The sequence below is a fragment of the Sceloporus occidentalis genome, unplaced genomic scaffold, assembly GCF_023333645.1.
Source record: "Sceloporus occidentalis isolate IW3139 unplaced genomic scaffold, rSceOcc1.0.p SCAF_1, whole genome shotgun sequence".
NCBI lineage: Eukaryota > Metazoa > Chordata > Lepidosauria > Squamata > Phrynosomatidae > Sceloporus > Sceloporus occidentalis.
Genome location: NW_028316981.1, coordinates 22,580,936 through 22,601,323, shown reverse-complemented (window position 1 = coordinate 22,601,323; position 20,388 = coordinate 22,580,936). Strand labels below are relative to the sequence as shown.

General features: G+C 43.3%; 1 protein-coding gene across 1 annotated transcript; it reads left to right on the top strand.

Moving 5' to 3' along the window:
* Window positions 1-1,465: 1,465 nt before the first annotated feature.
* LOC149321153 (E3 ubiquitin-protein ligase TRIM7-like) lies at window positions 1,466-20,074 on the top strand. Its single transcript, XM_089516085.1, has 7 exons — window positions 1,466-1,770; window positions 8,450-8,545; window positions 12,615-12,845; window positions 13,755-13,777; window positions 14,940-15,055; window positions 16,749-16,880; window positions 19,037-20,074. The coding sequence occupies exons 1-7, from the start codon at window positions 1,480-1,482 to the stop codon at window positions 19,549-19,551; spliced, it is 1,404 nt and encodes a 467-aa protein (XP_089372211.1). The 5' UTR covers window positions 1,466-1,479; the 3' UTR covers window positions 19,552-20,074.
* The last annotated feature ends 314 nt before the right edge of the window (window positions 20,075-20,388 follow it).

Here is a 20,388-nt window from a genome sequence, read left to right as displayed (position 1 = left end):
ATATATTTAGTATGTCTACTTTGACCATTGACAATCTATACATTAATACTCTCAATGGCTGCCAGTTTATTATTATTATTATTATTATTATTATTATTATTTATCGGTTCTGCTTCTGGGCCATTAAACAACAGCCTGAAAGACAAGACTAAGGAGTTTATCATTCTGGGGATAATTTTGGCATTAAAGAGAGATTAAAGTGCATTTAAAGCATCCTGCAAATAAAGCAAAAATGGAGAGCAATTGCGTGAATGATTATCACATACAATTGCGCAAATAAAGTGATATTGGAAATGCATTGTCACTGAAATCCTGAAAGTACAAAGATGCACGTTAATGCTTCTTTATGATCACTTTAATGGTGGGTTTTGTGTGATGTCGTGTGAAATCGTTTTGCGTAATTATGCGATTTTCCCAGGATATTCACGGATAAACTCCCAGTCTCCTTCGTGTGATAAACTCCTATAGCAGGCCAAGGCTCTTTTTCTTCTACTACTACCACCACTACGACTATTACCTATCTCTCTCTGTGCCTCCCTGTATGTATAATCACTAAACCATGCCAGGACCTGCAGTTCATCAACTGTCTGAAGGGCCACAAAGACTGTTTCCCATTCCTGAATTACAAGGGAGATGATTTGCAGGTAAAACAGCCAGAATTTCCGACATATGGCAAACCCAAGGGGTTTTCTTGGCAAGATTTGTTCAGAGGCAGTTTGCCATTGCCTTCCTCTGAGGCTGAGAGAGTGTGACTTGCCTAAGGTCTCACAGTGGCCAAATGGGAAATTGAACCTTGATCTCTAGAGCCGTAGTCCAATGTTCAAACCACTACACCATGCTGGCCTTCATTTCAGGCTGAGAGAATGTGACTTGCCTAAGGTCACCCAATGGGTTTCATGGCCCAGCTTGAAATCCAACCCTTCTCTCCAGAGTCGTGGCCCAGCACTCAAACCACTATGCCACACAACCCCACTGAAAGAGATAGCTTGGAGCATAATAAATGGTTTTGTAAATCCCTTCCTTAATGACTCCAATTTGTGTATAAGGTGTTAGCATTTTAACATCGTGTCTCATAATTAATAAGTCTGGAATCCAGTTAGTGCTGAACGTTTGCTTGAAATCAATGAAGGCTGCATCTGCTGTGCAGGAATAATGCAGTTTGACCCTGCCCTGGCTCAATGCTGGGGGATTCTGGGAACTGTAGTTTTGTGAGGCACTGAGCTTTTTCTCCCAGAGAGCTCTGGTGCTACAACAAACTACAATCCCTAGGATTCCCAAAGCAGTTCCCGGGGTGCCAAAGTGGATTGTTCCTGCAGTGTGTGTTTTGGACCTGATAGTTTCCCTATCCCTTCTCTCCCTCCCTTCCCTTCCCAGGCAGAGGGCAGCAGGAAAGTGAAACTTAAAGCTTTAGTGAGAAGTTTAGTTGCTTGGGAAGTGGTCGAGATCCGCCTCCTTTCTGCTTTGTGTGACCCACACAAAATGGGAGAGCAAGAGGAGGCCCTGCCTTGCCTCCTGCATGGGGCAGAGGGAGGCAGCCCTGGGGGTCAAGGAGGCTGCAGCAGGATGCCAGCCTCTCAGGTGCCAGCAGCAGAGGCCTGGCTCAGGCTCCAGGGCTTCCCAGGAGGAGAAGGCCTCTGCCACAAACACCAGGAACCTCAGAAGGTGTTCTGCAAGGAGGACCTCAGCCTCCTCTGCCTGGTTTGTGAGAAGGCCAGGCAGCACAGGGCCCACCTGGTCCTCCCCCTGGAAGAGGCAGCCCAGGATTACAAGGTAACCCCAAGGAGAGGCTGGGAGTGGGGCACACTCTGCAACAGGGATACTGCCCTTTGCCAAGCCAAAGGCACAGGGGACAGGGTTGCAAACTCTCCAAGCTCCACTACTGCCCTCTTCATCAGGCAAAGAGGTTAAAATCAGACTGTGTGTGTGTGTGTGGTTTGTATGGATGTTATTCAGAAGCCTGCATTTTATGCAGATGGTGTTGCTGTTCTGAATTATTGGACCAACCCATGGTTGCAAGCTTTCCAAGCTCCACTGGCCTCTTCATCAGGCAAAGGGGCTAATATCATACATGGAGGAGTGTGTGTGTGTACACACACACACACACACACACACACACACACACACACAGTATAATGCGCTCTGCTTGGGGCTACCCTTGTACCAGGTTCAGAGGCTTCAGTTGGTTCAAAATGCTGCAGCCAGACTGGTCACTAATACACCTAGGTCCGACCATATAACACCGGTGTTGAAATCTCTTCACGGGCTGCCAATTAGCTTCTGGGTGCAGTACAAGGTGTTGGTTATCACCTTTAAAGCACTACATGCTTTGGGCCTGAGTTACTTGCGGGAACGCCTCTCCCTACATAATCCGCCCAATCAGATATTATAGGGAGGAATGCTATTAGTCACAGGCCTGCATTTTGTCCAGATGTTGTTGTTGTTGTGAGTTATTGGGCCAACCCAAATCCACAAGATACACAGTTGCAAGCTTTCCAAGTGCCCCTGGCTTCTTCATAATCAGGCAAAGAGGTTAAAATCATACAGGGAGGAATACACACACACACACACAGAGTATAGTGATATTCATCACAGGCCTACATTTTGTCCAGATGGTGTTGGTGTTCTGAGTTATTGGGCCAACCCAAATGCACAGGATACATCATTGCAAGCTGTCCAAGCTCCACTGGCCTCTTGATCAGGCAAAGGGGTTTAATATCATACAGGGCGGACTCTGTGTGTGTGTGTGTGTGTGTACACATACATATAATGGTGTTAGTCACTGATGAAGAGGCCAGTGGAGCTTGGAAAGCTTGCAACCCTGTATCTTGTGCATTTGGGTTGGTCCAGTAACTCAGACCTATGTTTTGACCTATAGTCTTCTTCAGTGGCTTGGGTATCAGTAAGTATCCACTGTTATAACAATGTGTGGAATAAATGCCATTCAAAGAATTCACCAACCTCTCTCCTGTGTATCAGAGCAGTCTGATACATAGGAATATATATACATATATACATATATATATATATATGTATGTATGTATGTATATTATACACACACACATACAATATAATGATATCAGTCACAAGCCTGCATTTTGTCCAGATGTTGTTGTTCTGAGTTATTGGGCCAATCCAAATCCATAAGATACATAGTTGCAAGCTTTCCAAGCTCCACTGGTCTCTTCATCAGGCAAAGGGATTTATATATCTATATCTATTGTCAGACAAGGGGAATTCAGCCCCTGGCACAATCAATCAGCCAGACTTGATGAAAGTAAACAGAGCTTTATTGAAAGATCCAGAGTCAGTAATTCACTTGTTCAATTTTTTTAAGCTGAGACTGCCAAACCCAGCCAAAATTAATACTGTATATTAAAAGCCCCATCACCCACTGTCCCTCCCCTAGCAAAGCGTGCAAACTATATTCTCCACCTCTTTCCCACAGGTCGTTCTTCCCCTAAGCCTCCCTTACCATCTTTTACCAACCTTCATCAACCTCCTTCTGCATACCAGGCACCCAGCCCCCCTCTACTCAAGCCTCCTCACTATCTATCCCTGCACATATACATGCCAATGCAAAGCATCCTAACACCCATTATCCCCACCATAATCATTATTTTTGATAGAATCCCCAGATTCTAACAGTCTGCCCCCCCCCTCAAAAAAACCCCACACCCCTCTCCTGGAAGCATGAGGCTTATCAGGATAGCCTTGATGAAACCTTGCCAACAAATCAAGGGCCCTGTTGGTGGTCAACCCACTCATGGTCTGCAGAAAAAATGCTTCCAATAAACTAAATATTGTACTTCCCCCCTGAAAGTCTAAAATCTTTGACACTTCAAAATGCTGCTCCCTCTCCACCATCATTTGAAGGGGTGGAAGGGTCCTCCTGTCTCCCTGGCTCCGTGCTCTGGTCTGGTTTCAACTGAAATGGAAAACATGATGTAAATATCTATAAGATTTGGACAAATCCAATTCACCAGACACTGAATTAATCAACCTTTTTACTGGAAAAGGACTCACATATTTTGGCCCTAATTTTTTAGATGAATGTCTGGTCTTTAAATGCTTTGTGGATAAATAAACTCTTCTACCAGGTTGTATGTTCCATCCCGGGTTTCTCTTCGGTCACCAGATTTTTAATATTCTTTCTTTGCCCCCTCCAAGGCAGTCTCAATCTTAGGCCAAGCATCTTTGAGCTTTGTAATCCATTGTGTCACTGAAACCGACTCATCTGGCTCAGAAGGCATAGACGGCAAAAGCTTAGGTTCATAACCATACAGTATTTCAAAAGGGGAATGTCCAGTACTCTGATTGACAGTGCTATTAAAAGCCACCTCGGCGTGGGGCAGTAGGTCATACCAATCATCCTGTACATAGTTAATGTAACACCTCAGGTAACTCTCCAGTGAACAATTAGTTTTTTCAGTCTGACTGTCACTTTGGGAATGATGGGATGTACTCAAAGCCACTTCTACTCCTAGTTTCCTCTGTAGCACCTGCCAGAACTGCGAAATGAAGGTACTCCCTCTATCACTCACTATTTTGTCAGGTATCCCATGATGCTTGTAAATATTGGCTATGAACAAATCCACCAGTTTTGTTGCATTAGGGAGTCCTTTACATCCCACACAATGTGTCTGTTTGGAAAACAAGTCCATCACCACCCAAATGGTGTTTCGACCCCTACTATCAGGCAAGTTTGTAATAAAGTCCATAGCTATCTGCTTCCATGGGCCCCCAGGGGTGGGGAGCGGTTGCAACAACCCCCTGGGCTTTCCCACCAACGGTTTGGCCCTGGCACAAACCGGACAATTCTTTACGTATGCTTCAACTTCGCCTCGTATCCCATCCCACCAGTATTGTTTTCTGATGGTGTGCCAGGTTTTCAGGTAACCCCTGTGTCCAGCTGCTCTGGCATCATGGCAAGTTTGCAAAACCCTGCATCTCAAACTCTGTGGAATATAAATTTTTGTATCTTTAACCCACAGTCCCTGTGAGTTCTGTACTAATAGGTTTTTGTGGTTTTGTAACCAACTGTCCCCCTCATAGGCCTGTCGGATCTCTAGGTGCATTGGATCTAGGTCCCCTGGGGCTTCACCCCCCTCTTTCTTGGGTTGACTGCACTTTGTTACCGCCAGGTCTGACTGTTCCAGCATAAACATAGTCTGTAAGGGGTGTTTGTCCTTCCCCCGGTGAGCACTACCTTTCCTCTGCATTGATAACTTGATTTCAGTCTGAATCACTTCAGCCTCCCCAGCCAATCTGATCCACTCACGAACTGTGGTTGGGTTGCCATGCATAAGTGCCCACTGCAGCACATCTGGACGCAACCCATCCTTGAAGTACTGCACTCTCATAGCCTCTGGGCACTCGGGCACTTGAGAAACCAGACTCCTGAATTCTAACACGTATTCAGATATGGAGCGTGATCCCTGCTCCAGTGCCATCAAGCTGGCTCGGGCTTTCTTTGCCCGAAATGGGTTTTCAAACCTGGCCCTCAGAGCCATCATAAAATCTTGCAGACTTTGCAGTTCAGCAGCTCCACTGTCATAGAGTTGAACTAGCCAGTCGGCCGCCTCCCCTTGGTAACACATCTCACTTTGGCAGCCTCATCCGGAAAAGTAGCTCCCCATTCCCTCATGTGTCCCGAGACCTGGGATAAGAAGTATGGCAATAACTGAGGGCACCCATCAAACCTGATCCCAAGTTTTCTTGCAAGTGGATCCTGATGGTGCCTGGCCCCTGGAATTGCTGGAGGAGGTGCTGGCTGTCCTACGGGGGCTGGAGACAGTGCTCCCCGTATTGGTGCTGGTTGTACAGCTGCAGCTCCACCACCATCACCAAGTCCCGCTATCAGGGTCCTCAAGGCACTCATCACTTCAGCTAAAGCGGTCTGTACGTCTTGTATTTTGTTCCCCATATGTTTCATCTGTTCATCCCAATCCTCCCCTTCCAAAGGGCCAAGATCAAGGGGGTCTGCCAGCCCCACATGCCAGACTGACAGCCTACCAGCACGTTGTCTCTCCCATGTTCGGATAGGTGTGGTGGGGTTCAGGGACCACACATCTTTCTCAGTTGTGACAGGCATAGAGTCCACCGCAGCTGCCTTTGCCTCCTTAGGCCGGGCTCCCCTGCCTGTAGCTGTCAGCTGAGCCATCCCTGGGCTCTCCTCTCCGGTTGCTGGTTTAGGAAGGTCATCTGGTGCTGAATGCTTTTGCATCATCCCAGATTTTTGTGAGTCGCAGCTTACTATCAGAAAAGTGAATTCAGGTCCTGGCCACAATCAATCTTGGTGAAAGTAAACAGAGCTTTATTGAAAGATCCAGAGTCAGTAATTCACCAGCTCAGCTTTTAAACTGAGACTGCCAATCTCAGCCAAAATTGATATATTAAAACCCCATCATCCACTGCCCCTCCCCTAGCAAAGCGTGCAAAGTATATTCTCCACCTCTTTCCCACAGCCCATTCTCCACCTGAGCCCCCACTTACCATCCTCTACCAGCTCTAACCTTCCTCCCTCTGCATACCAGACTGTTGAGCACAGACTCAAGGCCTCTGATAACAAGCCATCTGGTTTCACGCAGCCCTACTACATGCAATCCTCACCTATATCTATCGCTAAACCTCTATATGCTATTGCAAAGCATTCTAACACCTATTATCTCCAGCATATTTATTATTATTTCTGATAGAATCACTAAATTCGAATATTGATATATGGATAAGTCACAGGCCTGCATTTTGTCCAGTTGTTGTTGGTGTTGTTCTGAGATTGGGCCAACCTAAATGTACAACACATGTGTTGAAAGCTTTCAAAGCTCCACTGGCTTCTTCATCAGGCAAAGGGGTTAAAAATAATACAGGGAGGAATTTGTATATGTATATGTATGCATGTTAGTCTCAGGCCTGCATTTTGTCCAGATGGTGGTAGTGGTGGTGTTCTGAGTTACTGGGCAGCCCCAATGCACAGAATACATGTTGCAAGCTTTCCAAGCTCCACTGGCTTCTTCATCACTGTGTGTGTGTGTGAGTGTGTTGTGTGCTTCCAAGTCATTTCCGACCTGTAGCAACCCTAAGGGATTTTCATGGGGCTTGGTCAGTTAAGATTTGGTCAGAGGAGGTTTGCCGTTATCTTCCCCTGAGCAGGGTGACCAGATGTCCTAACCACAAAGGAGGACACGGCACCACGAAATGCAAGACATTCAAGAAAAATGTAGGACAGAAGGAAGTAAAAGCTCAGAACAATAATATAAATCTGTCTGTCTGTAAAGATCACACTCTTGCACCACACTGAATCTCTTTGCTTTTGATGTGAACTTTAGTCTTTTCCAGTAAATGTTAGCTTATTCACAGGCCTTCTTGGACTGTATTTTCTTTTCTAATTTTAAACCCCAGCTTTCTCCCAATACTGAGACCCAAGGCAGCCCAGGAGTATGATTTTAAAAAAAGAAAAAAGAAAAAAGAAGAAGATAAAACCTAAAACCACACTGAATGACAATATTAAAATACACAGGACTCTGTGGGTCTAATAGCAAATAACCATGTATGTGTTGCATATATAGTAACTTGATTTCCGCTAGAAGCTGGAACAATGGGTGTTACACTGTCTTAACAAATAAAAAAAATCTTAAAGTTAAGCATGAGAATCTGACTTTTATAGAAGTTAGTTAAAAATGGAGTACTTACAGGCTGGTTCATATGTCGTTTTATAGTACTTTATGCCTGTTTCAGTTGGGGATTTTCTGCTGCATTGCAGTGGCCGTTGTTGTTGTTGTTGTTGTGTGCCTTCAAGTCCTTTCAAATTATGGCAACCCCAAAGCTAATCTATCATTGAGTTTTCTTGGCAGGATTTATTCAGATGAGGTTTGCCATTGCCTTCCCTTGAGGGTGAGAGACTGTAACTTGCCCAAGATCAAACAACGGGCTTCCATGACTGAGTCGTGATTCAAACCCTGGCCTCCACAATCATAGCCCAGCATTCAGACCACTTTAATGCACAGGCTCTCAAAGTGACCTTTGGTTACATTCAATAAAGTTATGTTTGGATGACATGATATTAAAGCACAATTAATCAGATAATCATATTAAAACAATTGAATTAAGAAAAATTTGAAAGCATATTTGAAAGGGAGTGCATACAGCAAACACCCACCATTAAAATGTACTTCTTCAGGAGCCAGACAATCATAAAAGTGCCAGAAGAAGAAGGTATTTGTCTGCTTTAGGATGGGAATCTGTTTAGCCTCCCTGAGAAAGGAGACCCACAACCTGGGAGTAACCACAGAGAAGGTCCAAACTCAGGGGCACCTTTGAACAAGACATGAGTATGATAACGTCTTCACACTATTTGCCAGCAACTGGTATTGGGAGGCATTTCTTGGCCTAGTACCAGAACAGTGGGTGAAATATGTCCTATTGTTTTCTCTTGTTATATATCTTGGCTTAGGAAGAAATTGAGATCAAGCTGCAGAAGCTGAAGACAGAAAGAAGTGCTGTCCAAGAGCTGAAGATGGTGCGAGAAAAGGAAATGGCACAGTATTTAGTAAGTGATTTCATAGGACTGGAAACGATAATCGTCTCCCTGCCACAGTTTATGTCATCCTTTGAAATCCTCCTTCTTTTTAACTATAGAAGTGTTTGTACAGTTGGCCCTCTGTATCCACAGATGCTTTATCCATGAATTTAAGCAGACACAGCTTGAAAACATTCCATAAAAATATAAATTCCAAAAATCAAGTATTTATTTTTTGCCATTTATATAAGGGGCATCATTTTACTGTGCAATTGTATATTATGGGATGTGAGTATCCAAGGATTTTTGTATCCACAGGGGATTGTGGCACCAAACCCCAGCAGATACCAAGGGCTCATTGTATAATTCTCCTATAAAATAATATAAAGATAGACTAAGCTTATGGAAAATACTCAAATACTCCCTGATGTACAACAGCTTAAAAACAATTTTAAAACAGAATAAGGGGCTATACAGACTCTCCCTAAGGGGTGGCCTGCAGCCACCTCTTTCTTTGCCAGATAGGGGCTGTGGCAACTGGCCTTTCCGCAGCGCAAAAAGGAGCTGCAAAAAGTGTCTCCTTTCTGCGCCGTGGAAAGGGCACCATAGTCACTGGTGCAGCAGCTTTTCTGCACTCCTTTGGTGCTGTGTCATCTGGACGTAGCTCCAGAGGAGTGCCGTGATACCTCCCACCATGTGGTGAGGCGCAAGGCCTCATACCAGCATGGGGCAGAATCGGGGCATGCGTTGTGCAGACACCATGCCCCCACTCTGTCCCCATGTCGGCCTTTCTTGACAATCTATACAGCCCCTAAAATCATTTCTTAATTAATGTTTTAAAACTACACACAGTTACAACAGCTGGAGTAGCCATGTGAAATAATACAGTCTTACTTGCATAAATCATAGAATATAGCGTTGGAGACACCCCAAAGGGCCATCCAGTCCAAAACCATTCTGCCATGTAGTAACACAGAATCAAAGCACTCCTGACAGATGGCCATCCAGCCTTTCTTTAAAAACCTCCAGAGAAAGAGACTCTTATCATTCTCCAAGGCAAAGCGTTCCAATGTTGAAAAGCTCTTACAATCAGAAAATTCTTCCTAATGTTTAGGTGAAATCCCTCTTCTTGTAGTTGTAGCCTTTCATGGGTAGCCCCATGCAGAGCACATTACAGTAGTTTTGATGGGAGATAAAGCATGAAACGATCTGGCCACATCTGGCCAGATATGCTCTCCCTAGGAAAAGGTGCAGCTGATACACAAACTAATTGACCCTGAAGGCTTGGGACAGTCTAGGGATTCTGTTAGTCTACCGTCTATCCCGTTGCCTAACATACTCCCTGGCTGAGCTGACGGAGCTGGTGCTGGAGTCTCCCAAGCTTCTTGTCCTGGGGGACCTCAATATTTCCTTTGAGGCCAGCTTACTAGAGCTGACAGGTGCAGCTCGGGAGTTCATGACTTCCATGGCAGCCATGGGTCTGTCCCAATTAGTCTCGGATCCAACACATTGTGCTGGTAATACACTTGATGTGGTCTTCAGTACAGATCAGGAACATCCGTGGGCAGAGGTAAATTATTCCTCTGCTGTATCATGGATGGATTACTTTCTGGTCAAGGTGGGATTTAAGGTTATTACCCAGACCCCCCTCAGGGGTGGAGGACCTATTAGAATGGTCCACCCACGAAGGCTGATGGAACCCAAAAGGTTCCAGGAAGCCCTAGAGGGATATATGGTTGGGAACGATGGCAATTATGTTGATGCCTTGGTTGATACCTGGAATAACGATCTTACCAGGGCTATAGACAGCATCGCTCTTGAGCGTCCTTTCCAGCCCACTCCTAATAAAAAACCATGGTACACTGAAGATCTTTGTAAAATGAAGCGGCCTGAGCAATGATTAGAGCACCGCTGGCAGAAACATCAATGTTTATCCAACAAGACACTCCATGAAATCCTATTGAAGTCTTATGGAGTGGCAATAGATGCAGCAAAGAATTCCTTCTATGCTGCACGTATTGCGTCCACTGAGTCTTGTCCAGCAGAGCTGTTTAGGGTGGTCAAAAAGCTAATTCAACCGTCTCCCATCCTAAACGTAGTATTTGAACCAACTAAAGCCTGCTGTGATGCTTTTAATAATTTTTTTGTGGATAAAATCTCTCGGATAAGGGCTGATCTGGAGGCTGGCATTATAGCAGAGATGGGAAGAGAGATATCCAGTGACTCTGTGGACCTTGTTAGACTGGATCATTTTGAGTTTGTAAATGCTGATGAAGTGGACAAGATTCTTGGATGTGTCAGGAGGAGGACGTGCCCTCTCAATCCTTGCCCATCATGGTTGACCGCCCAGGGAGGGGATGCAACAAAAACATTACTACAATCTATAATCAATGCATCCGTCAGGGAGGGAAGATTTCCATCACAAGTAAAGCAAGCAGTCATTAGACCGCTTTTGAAAAAATCCTCCCTGGATCCCCTGGTGAGAAACAATTATAGACCAGTCTCTCTTTTACCATTTTTGGGCAAGGTGATCAAGAGGGCAGTCGCCTTCCAGCTCCAAGCTGTCTTGGATGAAGCCGATTATCTAGAGTCATTTCAAACTGGTTTCAGGGCGGGATACGGAGTTGAGACTGCCATGGTCGCCTTAGTCGCTGATCTCCGTCTGGGCATCGACAGGGGAAGTGTGACCCTGCTGGTGCTCTTGGACATCTCAGCAGCATTTGATACCATAGCCCATGGTATCTTTCTGGAACACCTAAGGGAGTTAGGTATTGGGGGCACTGCACTGCAGTGGTTCCATTCCTACCTCTCAGGCAGATTCCAGATGGTGATGCTGGGGGACAGCTGCTCTTCCAAGAGAGAGCTGACATCTGGCGTCCCTCAGGGTGCCATTATGTCCCCCATGCTTTTCAACATTTACATGAAGCTACTAGGAAAGATCATCCAGAGACATGGAGTGCGGTGTCATCAGTACGCTGATGACACCCAAATTTATTTCTCTATGTCCCCGACTATTGCAGTGACTAGGGATGGCATCTCTCCTCTGGATGCCTGTCTTGGATCGGTAATGGGCTGGATGAGGGAAAACTAATTCAGACTGAATTCAGAGAAAATGGAAGTCTGTCACCCAGTCCTGGATGGGGTCACACTTCCCCTAAAGAACGAGGTTCGCAATTTGGGAGTACTCCTGGATGCGTCCTTACAATTGACATCCCAAATAGATGCGACGGCCAAGAGTGCTTGGTATCAGCTTCGGTTGATATGCCAACTGCGTCCCTACCTGGACTGAAAGGACCTTGAAGCAGTAGTACTTGCATTGGTAATCTCTCGGTTAGATTTCTACAATGCGCTCTACTTGGGGCTACCCTTGTACCAAATTCAGAAGCTTCAATTGGTTCAAAATGCAGCAGCCAGATTGGTCACTGGGAACATCTAGGTTTGACATAATAATAATAATAATAATAATAATAATAATAATAATATTGTTTATTTATTAACCGCTTTTCCCAAGATCAAAGCGGTGTACAAGTGTCAGTAAAGACAGTCAGTAAAAACAGTACCACAATTCACATATTAAAAATACACATTAAAACAAATTAAATCCAAAAGCATAGTTAAAAACATACAGTAATAATGTTAAAATCATGAATATCAATACGTCAGAGTCAATAGGGGAAAGATAATCTTAGAAGGAATTGGGAGGGTAGGCTTGTAGGAAGAGGTGGGTTTTTAATGCCTTTTTAAAGGCTTTTACTGTTCCATTAAGGCGGATCCCTTCAGGTAATGCATTCCACAGAGAAGGCGCTACGCCATAAAGGCCCTTTGTAATTTTTAGAGAACTAATAGTATTTTATTGTTGTATTGATTGTAAATTGTACTAAGTGTCTTTTAAGCTTATAATCCTGCCTCGATACATGGGAGAGGCGGGAGGTATAAATAAACTATATTATTATTATTATTATACACAAACTAATTGTAATTACAATTATTCTTTCCTACCATCAGTTTCACTTTGTGACATGACATGTCTTGTGTCTCAAGATCTCATTTTTCTAACCTGTTCTTCTCTCTCCTGCCTCATTTTACCATTTCATTGCAGGAAGATGTCAAAGCCAAGAGAGAGAAGGTTGTGCTGGAGTTCCAGCAGCTACATCTGTTCTTGCAGGAACAGGAGAGGAATCTTTTGGCTCAGCTGGGTGAACTAGAAAAGGAGATTGCAAAGGAGCAAAAGGAAACTGTCAGACGACTCAATCATACCTTTTCTCTTCTCAGCAGCCTTATCAGTGACTTAGAGAAGGACTGTCAGAGACCTGCTGGTGAATTTTTGCTGGTGAGAGTTTGTGTGTCAATTTCATGACTTAGTTATTACGGCATCTATATGTGGGTTGACTTACAATGCTTCGGACTTAAGATTGATGACTACCAATTCTTGTATACAGGCCAAAAAATATTTTACATAAATATGTATACAGATTGAGCCTCCCTTATTTGAAATGCTTGGAACTGGAAGTGTTTTGGATTTTGGATTTTTTTTCCTGATTTTGAAATATTTGCATATACACAATGAGAGATGTTGAAGATGGGATCCAAGTCTAAACATGAAATTCATTTATGTTTTGTATACACCTGTTTCACGTAGCCTGAAGGACATTTTATACGCAATAATGTTGTGCATGTAACAAAGTTTATGTACACTGAACCATTGGAAGCCATAGGTGTCACTATCTCAGTCACTCATGTGAACAATTTTGGATTTTGGAGTAATTTGGATTTCAAAATACCAGGTAAAGGAGACACAACCTGTATAAGATTTGACATAAAAATTCAAAACTACATTTCATATGTTTAGCAAAGTGTTTCAAAATATAAAATATGTGTGAATATATTTAGAGTGCGCCAGCATCATACGTGGGCATGCTTTACGCGGCTTTCAGCATATGCTGGAAGCCGCACGGGGAGGAAGGACTGGTGCGCACTGCCATGCTGCTACATCCACGGGCCCCATTAATTTAAATAGGGCTCAAGCATACATGTTATTTGTTGTATGCGGGGGAGTACAGAACGGATCCCTGCGTAAACAAAGGGCGCACTGTATATTATTTTTTATAAATGTGGGCTGAGATGTAGCTGTGACCCTCTGTGGGTTCCTTTTGCAACTGTTTCTCACTCTGTGCCTTACTGGCAGGAGTGGCTGCCAGTTCACTGTATAATTCATATTTTTGTCTTTTGGTTTCTCTAGAATCTCAAGGAAACTTTCACCCGGTATGCATTTTCTTTTTGTTCAGATGTTATTTGATGTTCTAAAGCTCATACTGAGTAATATAGAAATATCTCTCTCTCTGCTACCCTCATGGGCACTTGCATAGATTAAGCCTGATCTTTAGCATAAATCCTATTCATACACACAGAATAGTGGCTGCTTTCTGGGAGGGCACACCTTCAATACTTTGTGAATAATGTTGTGTCTGAGACAGATGATTCCATCTAAGGCTGTTTTTACACTCCGTTCACAGCTCCCCTGAAAACTGTGCCTTCAAAACTGAGTGGCAAATTGAACAATATGTTTAGGCAGGAAACTAGAAAAACCTCATTTAAAGCAATAGAGAGTGGTTTGAGTGTTGGTCTAAGACACAGGGTTAGAATCCCCACTTGGTTATGGAAACCCATTGGTTGACCATGAACAAATCATACTCTCTCAGCCTCAAGAAGACAAGGGCAAACCCCCTTGGAACAAATTTTGCCAAGGGTTGCCATAAGTCAGAAATGAATTGAAGGTATACAACAACAACAACAACAACAACAACAACTGTTATTATTAATCAACAAATTTATCATTATCGCCTTTATATATACCCTGTCTTTTTACCAAAACTGGAACTCAAGGCAGTTAACAAATTAAAATGATTACAATATAGTTAAAGTACACAAATAGTCAACCCTAAAATAGAGTAAAGCAATTAGCAGTATTAAAACAACTTAAAAATTATAAAACCCAGTTAAAAACGGTACGATTGAAACACTATTGCATCCTCAGAAAGGCGAATTCCTTAAAAAAATATCTAAAAGACATTTAAAATTAGCCCCTTGATCTGCCTAACTGGTCTTCCCTAATCTCTGGGCATGTCCTTGGTTAAGATGTATTTCTGTAAAGAAGAGGAGAGACACCACTTGTTAGAAAATCAGGGGTGGTGGATCAAGAGATGGTACTATGGTACTATGTACTATGGGTGTGCGATTCTGGGGCTGAATATTGGGTTCTGCCATGCTGGGGATGCAAATGGAACTAAATGGTGCTGGAAATTACAGTCAGGCATCTCTCCCTTCCCTAGCACTGTCCTTGGGATCAATTCTGTATTTGGAGAGATCCCTCAACAGCACAATATGCTTCTGTCCTAGTTGATCTGAAGAATCTCTTTTCTCCTAGGTGTGAAAGCGCAATGTTGCCCATGCCAGTGGAGAGGCCATCTAATCTGGGAAAAAACCTCAGTGCAATATCTCAAAAAAGTGTTGCTTTCACAGAAAACCTCAACAAATTTAAAGGTATAAAAGATTCAAGAAAGGTGTCATTCTGTGTCTATAAGGAAAACATGGGTTGTTGAAGCCCTACAAATGTTTTCGAGCTACACTTTCCTTCATCCCTTGGCAGCACTGACAGTGGGGTCATCTTATGAGAGGTGCAGGCCAAAAATATTTGGAGGCCCCAGTTGCCCACTCCTGCTATAGCAGTCCCTCGTGGGAAATGCACCACACAGTAAGCATAAAGGAAACAAAGGCCATGGCTTAGTGCTGTCAGATAAATATTTATTATAAATTAATTGTTCATGCAATTCAGGAAAAGGATTTCCCCTCTTAGTCTCACAACTGTAGAGGTTTTCTTTACTATCTTGCACAAGTTGTGGATGGTAGCAGCAATACAATGTTTTCTTAATAAGAAACTACACTGGACCGTTAGTATTCACTGGGGTTTGGTTCCAGGACCATCTGTGGATACAACAAACCATGGATGTTCTGTTAGATACACTGGATATTAAAATGGTGCCCCATATCTAAAATGGCAAAAATCAAGGTTTGCTTTTTGGAATTTATATATCTTTGAATGTTTTCAAAATATGGATGCTTGAATCCGTGGATAAAAAATCTGGATACAGAGAGCCAACTGTACTCTTCTTACACTGGAAGTACCATTAGACCCTCTTGTTTTCTGAAAAGTAATGCAAATTATTGTAAAGAAACCTTCATTTTCCCCCTTAGACTGTGAGTGTTAGCATGATTTTAGGAATGCTGAATCTCACAGTTGTTCTTAGGATGCAATATTCCTTGCTGACCCTTTGCTATGTCCCCTGCACATAATGAAGAGTAAAGGGCAATACAGACATCCCCGAAATGGCGAGCTGGAGTCACCTGTTTTAACAGCAGAAGGATGGTGCAGTCACCAAACCACACACCGTCCCTCCACAGTAAAAAGTACCTGCTTCTTCTGGGTTCCTTTTGTGGCGCATTGCATATCCACTTATGACGTACGCAACATGTAGCGATGTGCAGACGCTGCACGGCAGCAGTGTCATGGTGGCACCCATGTGGACAGGAGGCTGCCATGATGACAGCGCCTGTACGGACTAGGGTTCCGGAGCATGCGGTTGCCGCACGCTCTGGAATCGTAATTTCGGCACTGGCACACCACTTTTGTGTGTCTCAGGCCTAAGTTTTAAAAATACTTTAAAAGAGTTGGACAGCATGTGTTCCTCAAGCCATTTTTGTGGTGTCTGCCACCTGCACTTGCTGCTGATAATAGTTGTGTTGCCAAAGAACTTGGAATTTTCAAAAGGAATGTTTATGTAATTTATTGTAAAGCACCTCCAAAACAACTCCTTTTCATTAACTTTGGCCCCCAGTGATAACTTACATTGCCACATAATGTTGTAGAGTAGTTGATCTTTTATTTCTCTGAAAAATAGTAATAAAAGAAAATAGGAAAATGGCCTAAAACTTTAACAAAACCTCAAAATTCTCTCCCAAGCCATAGCAATGGCATCATCTCTTTTATTGTTGTTGTTATTATTATTATTATTATTTTAGTGTCTTTTATCCCATCTTTCTCCCAATATAGGGTCTTAAGGCGGTGAACAAGTATAAAACAATACAATTTAAAAACAATACAAAAGATTAATATACATAAGTATACCATTTAAAAAACACTTAAACAATTGTTTCCTCCTCATGCTTTCCTCTCCAGAAACACTGGAAGCAGAACTAAAGAGGGAGAGGACATCTTGCACTAATGCTTTGTCGGAGGAACAGAGGAACCTGCTGCAGTTTTTGTGGCCAGTGATATATGAAGATGCACAGCAAAAAGCAAGCATAGAAGGTAAATGCTTTTGCATTTGTTTGTTTAGCCTCCATCTTGATGGTTGTGTTGACTCCAGAGTTAGGAGAGAAGGGATTTTTGTTCAAGAGTGAGTAAGCCTTCACATTCAGCCATGTGAGGATTCCTTTTGTATAATAGCTGGGAGCTATGTGTGGACCATGCCATGTTGCTGGCAGGCTAAGTGGAATGAGCTTCTACTGCACTGGCTTATGCAATTGCCCTGAGCACTTGGAAAAGCTACCATTTTGGATGATGGCTACCCACTTTTCCCCCCAGGCATTGATAATGCTGGTTAGGGGATTTTAGAAGTTGTCATCCAAAAAAGTAATATTTCCAGGCTCTGCCTATACTGGAAGATAAACCACAAAGCCCACCACTTTAGGAGTGTTAAGGATTGCTTACAATACTACAGTACGTAATAAAACCTGTGGTGCTCATTGGTAAATAGTTTATAAATGCCTTTAAGAAAAGCTATACAGATGCTTGTTTACTAGGTTTATTACCAGCTAGTGAAACACATTTGAATGTTGGACAAGGACTCTGGAGACCAGGGTTTGATTCCCAGCTCAGCCATGAAACCACACTGGGTGACCTTGGGCAAGTCACATGTTCTCAGCCTCAGAGAATGGCAATGGCAAACCTCCCCTGAACAAATTTTGCCAAAAAAAAGGTCATGGTAGATTCACCTTAGGATCATTGTAAGTCGGAAACAACTTGAAGGCATACAACAGCAGCAGCAACAGCCAATCAAACACACAACTGCATTCTCAACCTATCCAGTTTGGTGTTCGCCAGATCTTTTGAATGAAAGTTGTGGAATTTGAAGCCATAAGAGCTAGTAATGGCTGCCAAGTATGTTAGGATTGAATGGGAATTGAACAAATTCAGGGAAGATGGGCTACTAGTTGTGGGTACTAGTCATGATGGCTCTCATGTATCTTCCATTACTAGTGGTCATATACTTCTGTTATATTGGTTACTTGGGAACAGGAGCATGAGACAGTTGTTGCATTAGTCTTATAGCCATATGGGTTGGCCACTATGGAAACAGACCGCATGATATTTGGCCCATATGGCTTCTTCTGCTCTTAATTCTCATCATCTCAGTGTTGAGGATTCATGAGGAATGTTACCTAAATCATAGCAATATCACGTTCATTTCTGTACTGCTTACTGATGTACTAAGTGGTTTACGAAGTTTAAGCTAATTGCCCCCAACAAGCTGGGTACTCATTTTAGTGACTTACAGAAGGATGCCAAGCTGAGTTGACTTGGAGCCTCTGGGTGGCATTGAGCTCACGACCTTGTGGTTTGTGAGTGAGTGGCTGCAGTACAGGAATTCAACCACTACGCCACCAGGGCTCCTTAAGGATATCAGATGGGGGAAGATCGTCCATACTGGATACTGGGCTTAGCCTGCTGGGGATAACTGCTAATGCACCTTGCTTGTGAACCTCTCTAAATATTGTCCCTGATACCTGTCAAGAAAGAGGATCCACCTTAGTATCCACTTTCTTGACAGGTGCCAGGCACAAGGTTTAGAGAGGCTTGGCTCAGTAGGACAGTTCTGTGTATTAATGAGACAGGTGGAGAAGTGGATTGAATTTTTGCTTTCTTTCCTTGTCCAAACAAGCCACAGATCTGGAAAAGCTAACTTTTTTGATCTGCAGCTCCTGGAACCCCCACCACATGCCCATGCTGGCTGGGGATTTCTGGGAATTGTAGTCCAAGCAAATGTGGATTGAGTCTCCCTTATCCAAAATGTTTAGGGCCAAGATTGTTTTGGATTTTGGATTTATTTTATTTTATTTTATTGGATTTTGGAATAACTGTATTTGCATATACATACACAATGAAATATCTTGGAGATGGGATCCAAGTCTAAACACAAAATTGACTTACGTTTGATATACACCTTATACACATAGCGTGAAAGTTAATTTTATACAATATTTTAACACTTTTTGTGCATGAAACAAAGTTTGTGTACACTGAAACATCAGAAAGCAATGGTATCTTAGCCACCCATGAAAAAGGATTTGGTTTTTGGAATATTTCAGATTCCTGAATTCTGGATAAGGGAGACTCAGCCTGTAACTCTCCCTTTTTGAACTGCATCTTGTCTCTCTGATTCTGTTTCTTTCCATTTCCCCCAGAAAACGTAATACTGGATCCCCGTACAGCCAATCCCAAACTCCTCATCTCCCTGGATCGGAAGAGAGTCAGACACTGGGGTTACCCACAGGCGCTGCCGGACAATCTTGAGAGATTTGATTTAGAGCTCTTTGTGCTGGGCTGTGAGGGTTTCTGCTCGGGAAAACATTCCTGGAGAGTGGCTATTGAGCAAGGGCAGAGCTGGGCAGTTGGTATTGCCAGAGAGTCTGTGAAGAGGAAAGGACCACTCAGCCTCAGCCCTGAACAAGGCATCTGGGCTGTGGAGCAGTGTTGGGGCCACTTTCGAGCGCTTACCTCCCAGTGGACCTCCCTACCTCTGGTCAGGATACCCAGGAGGATCCAGGTGTGTCTGGATTATGAAAGAGGCCGGGTGGCATTTTTCGATGCAGACTTGGATGCCCCCATCTTCACGTTTCCACTCATCTCTTTCAAGCAAGAGCGAATCTATCCTTGGTTCTGGGTAGGGCCAGGGGGTCAGCTCAGCCTCTGCCTCTGAAGGGGCTGCTGCAGAGGTAGATACTGAATTTTCTGAGGTGTCTGTGTTTAGGAAAGCCTGGGCATCCCAGGTGTTTTGGACTGCAGTATCTGTAATCTCTTAGCACTGGTCATGCTGGCTTGGTTTTCAAAGATTCCATAACATCCGGAGGACCAAAGTTCCCATGCCTACTCCAAGACCATTCAAGATTTTCTTTTTGTGTGTAAACTTAATAGTGTTAGTTCTGTTGGGAACTCAGCTTTGGTGGAAACCAGTCTCTTTGATGATCCATTTGTTTTGAGCCATGTTCTCTCTCTAGCTCTCTCCCTCTCCTTTCCATCTCTTTCTCTCACCTTTCAGTCCATAATTTTTAGTGGTGTACTAACCCTCATTTAAATCACAAGACGAGTAGCTCCATTTTACATGTACACAATGACCTTTGAGGACATGAAGCAAAGCAAAATAGAGTGACTTGCATATTTGTTTGTTTGATTGTTTTACATATCTGGATGTGATGCCTCTAATAAAGTTGTTCTGCTGTACAGCAGTTATGGAGGATGGCTGTTACCCTATTACAGTGCGTAGAATAGAATTTGTGATCACAATCTGGCAGCTGCACAGAATCCTCTATAGTGGAATATTCAGAAATACAAAGAATGTGTTTCTAGTCCTCATGATTGCCAGAGTGGGGTGGGTAAAGTAGATATTTTTAATTGAGGGTTAAGCTGTACATTACCATATAATTCTACAGTCATCCCTCCATATTTGCGGCTTTGATTATTCACGGTTTTCATTAATATGTTCTCTCTAGGACTGTCTTGGTCCTCCAGTGCAACTCTGTGGTCAACTTTAACTAAA